Source organism: Dasypus novemcinctus, chromosome 22 (assembly GCF_030445035.2).
Source record: "Dasypus novemcinctus isolate mDasNov1 chromosome 22, mDasNov1.1.hap2, whole genome shotgun sequence".
In the NCBI taxonomy this organism is placed as follows: Eukaryota; Metazoa; Chordata; class Mammalia; order Cingulata; family Dasypodidae; genus Dasypus; species Dasypus novemcinctus.
Window position 1 is genome coordinate 26475143 of NC_080694.1, and position 3600 is coordinate 26478742.

At 38.7% G+C, this 3600-nt stretch overlaps 1 protein-coding gene across 1 annotated transcript; it reads right to left on the minus strand.

Annotated features, from left to right (window-relative positions):
* Positions 1-438: 438 nt before the first annotated feature.
* Positions 439-1360, minus strand: LOC131275216 (olfactory receptor 7C1-like; the record flags this gene model as incomplete). The annotated part of the gene is made up of 1 exon (XM_058285059.2): positions 439-1360. A coding segment is annotated over exon 1 (921 nt), but the record flags the coding sequence as incomplete, so codon positions are not given.
* Positions 1361-3600: the final 2240 nt, after the last annotated feature.

Genomic DNA, 3600 nt, shown 5'->3' on the forward strand with positions numbered 1-3600 from the left:
AACAATGCTGAGGATTTGACACACTAGTCTGTCTGGAGACAGTGGCTGTGGGAGTTGCTGAGTGCTGGGAGAGGGAAGATGTGTGATATGGAGGCATTTTTAGGACTTGAAGTTGTCCTGAATGATATAGTATGGATAGATGAAGGACATTACATATCATGCCATAAGCCATTGAATGGACTGTGGGGAGTTGCAAACTACAATGCAAATGATAATCCACACAACCATAAGTTGTTGGTGTGAGAGGAGTGGGGGTGGGGTGGGGAGTGGTATATATGGGAACCTCATATTTTTAATGTTACATTTTGCGTTATCTATGTATCTTCAAAAAAAGACAACAAAATATTTCCTTTTCAAAAAAAGAATCTTCTAGTGTTTGATCTCTGTTAATCATGAGCACTTTTGTAAACTTGAGACAAAGTATCCTTTTATAGACAGAATGTTTCCCAGCTTTTTAAAGGCCTGCTTTATGTCCTTGTTTCTAAGACTATATATAAAGGGGTTCAACATGGGAGTGACTGCCGTGTACATCACTGAGGCTATTGCATTTGCCCTTGAGTTTTGGGTAGCAGCAGAGCTAAGATACACTCCAAGACCTGTACCATAAAACAAGGTCACTACTGAAAGGTGAGACCCACAAGTAGAAAATGCTTTATATTTACCACGAGCTGTTGAGATTCTCAAAATTGAGGATATAATTTTATAGTAAGAGAAAAAGATCCCAGTGAGTGGTATAACCCCCAGAAGTCCACCTGCAAAATACATCACAAGGTCATTGAGGAAGGTGTCAGAACAAGCATGTCTGACTACCTGATTAAGTTCACAGAAAAAGTGGGGCATTTCCATCTCTGTACAAAAAGACAATTGTAAAACCATTAAGTCATGCAAAAGAGAGTCCAAAACACTCAATAACCAGGATACCAGCAGTAGGAGGCCACAGAGCCAGGGGTTCATGATGACTGTGTAGTGCAGGGGGTGACAGATGGCCATGAAGCGGCCATAGGCCATTGCAGTCAAGAAGGAGTTATCTAATTGTCCAAAAAGCATGAAAAAATACCTCTGGGTGAGACGGTTTTCAAAAGTTATGATTTTGTTGCCTGTCTGAATGTTCAGCAGCATCTTTGGTTTCGTGGTGGAGGTGAAACAGATATCAGTAAAAGACAGGTTGGAGAGGAAGAAGTACATGGGTGTGTGGAGATGGGAGTCCAATATGCTGGCCAGGATGATGAGCAGGCTGCCAATGAATGTAACCAGGTACATGGACAGGAACATTCCAAAGAGGAGGGACTGCACCTCTGTATTTTCTGAGAGCCCCAGGAGGATGAATTCTAAAGCATATGTTTGGTTTTCTGTTTCCATGTGGATGATGAATTTCCTGAGGAGATATTCAATACAATGCAATTTAGCCTCAAGCCATAATCAGAAAAATATAATAAATGGTACTGTTTGTATTGTAATTACATTAAGTTAATATTTTTATGGATTTTATAGAGATCTAGTACCCTTTTCTGAAAATAGGGAAAACATATGTTCCTGCTTCTCCTTGATAGTTGTGATGGCTAGAAACCCTTGGTCATAATAGAATACACTTTGCCAAGGCAATAATTTCCATGATAAATTCTCTCAGACTTTATTTTAAGCAACAAACATTATGACCATGTTTTTGTACCCTGTGACAAAATAGAAAAGAAGAACAAAGTAGTAGGAACCAAGTTATTTGGTTGTAACAGTTATTATAAAAACACAATAATTTAAAAAATCTTTTTGGTGAAATGGACAAATGACCCCACACAAATGTGTTCCACTGATGTTTCACAGAGGACAAGGGTAATTCAGTGTAGAAAATATGATCTTTTCAAGAAGTGGTGTTGGAACAAAAGTGAAGCAGGCTAGTAAGATAGGGAATAGATGGATCTAGAACCTGACAGAGTCCACATGGACAGCAAAACCCCCTAATGATGGCTGCTGGAGGAATCTCACCCTGGGATTTGCTACCCAGAACAAAGCCTCCTTCCTGAGAATATGGAAAAGCCTGGATCTTCCCTAGGAACTTTATCACTGGGTCCTCACTAAGGAATTGATGGGCAGGGTAATCAATCCAAAGAGCAAACAATTGAAACCCCCTCCCCTGCCATTAGCAAAGGGGTGGATAACTAGCAGTTTAAAAGCAAACCACGAGGTTTGAGCTTGCTCTTGCTAGCTTTTTGCCTATTGACCCGTCTTGCCTTCTGCATGTCACTTTCATCATTTTTCCTCTGCCATGTGGCCATGCAAGTTACCCTCGGGACTTATAATCTATAATGGGGAATTGTAGCCTGTAAATTAGCCCTCTTCATCCCTTTTGAGCCCCTTCCTCACTACCTGCTGGTGCCATGCTCTGTTATTTTCTCCCATTTCTCTTCCCTTCCTACCTGAATTAATTACTGGCCTAACTCACCTGGCGTGTTCTTGAAATTCACTTCTGCATCATAGCCAAGAACTTAGTTAGAAGATGGTAACAATAGGATGCACTCATGCCAAATAAAAAAGGAACTTAGGCATTGATTGAATTCATTTCACAAAAATTAAATCAAAATGAATCATACCATTTTAAAGTAAAATGCATTGTGAAAGTGCTAGACTAAAATGTGAAGAAAATCTAAGGGCCCATAGGTTGGAAAAGAGTTTTTAGATATAGTAATGGAAGCATGATTCATGAGACATTAAAATTTATAAGTCAGTTTTTATTCAAATGTAAAATATCTACTCTGTGAAAGACATTGATAAGGGTTTGTAAGAAAACATGCAGATTTGGAAAAATACTTACAAAACACATCTGATAAAAGATTTGTATACAAATGTAGAAATTAATATGAACACCACAAAATAAGAAAGCATAAGCTGAATTTAAAAATCTGCAAAAGATATAAACAGAATCCTAACTTAGGAAGAAATTCAAAATACAAATACAAAATACAATATATAAAAAGAAATTCAACTTCACTGGCACCTAGGTATTATGACCAAATGCCAACTAGCAATGTCTCTGAAAAAGACCTTGGCCAAAAAGGGGAATTATTCAGTGCAGATGAAATTTTATGATTAAGAGATTTTAAAGTGAGTTTGGTGGTCATTCCAGAGGTTATGCTTATGCTCATCTCAGCAGAATCTCACTCTCTATTACAGTAAACAGTGCCTCAAACAGTAGGGATCCTGATGGTTCTAGAGATATCTAGACACTGTAAATAGTGCAGGGAATCTCAGGAATTTGGCACCCTGTCAGTAGACCTTACTTTGGAATTTATGCTCCCCAGTGTAAAAGAGTTAGCTTCATTTGTAGATTCCCAACATGTGACTCTTCTCTAAATGTTATTTACATAAAGCCATGTGTTGGCACTATCCTTGTAAAATACATGAGCCAGAGCCTTATGTTTTTGGTCTGTTCATGTGCCAGTTGAACCCTTAATCTAAGCAGAGTTTCAACACTTACTCTCCAGTTCATTGGACCTATGTAGAACACCTAATAAGGAGATGGTAATGGACAACACCTATCCCAAGGAGCAAAGAATGTCTGCACCTCTAAGCAAGCTAGTTCCACCCATATATCCCAAGGGATCTAAG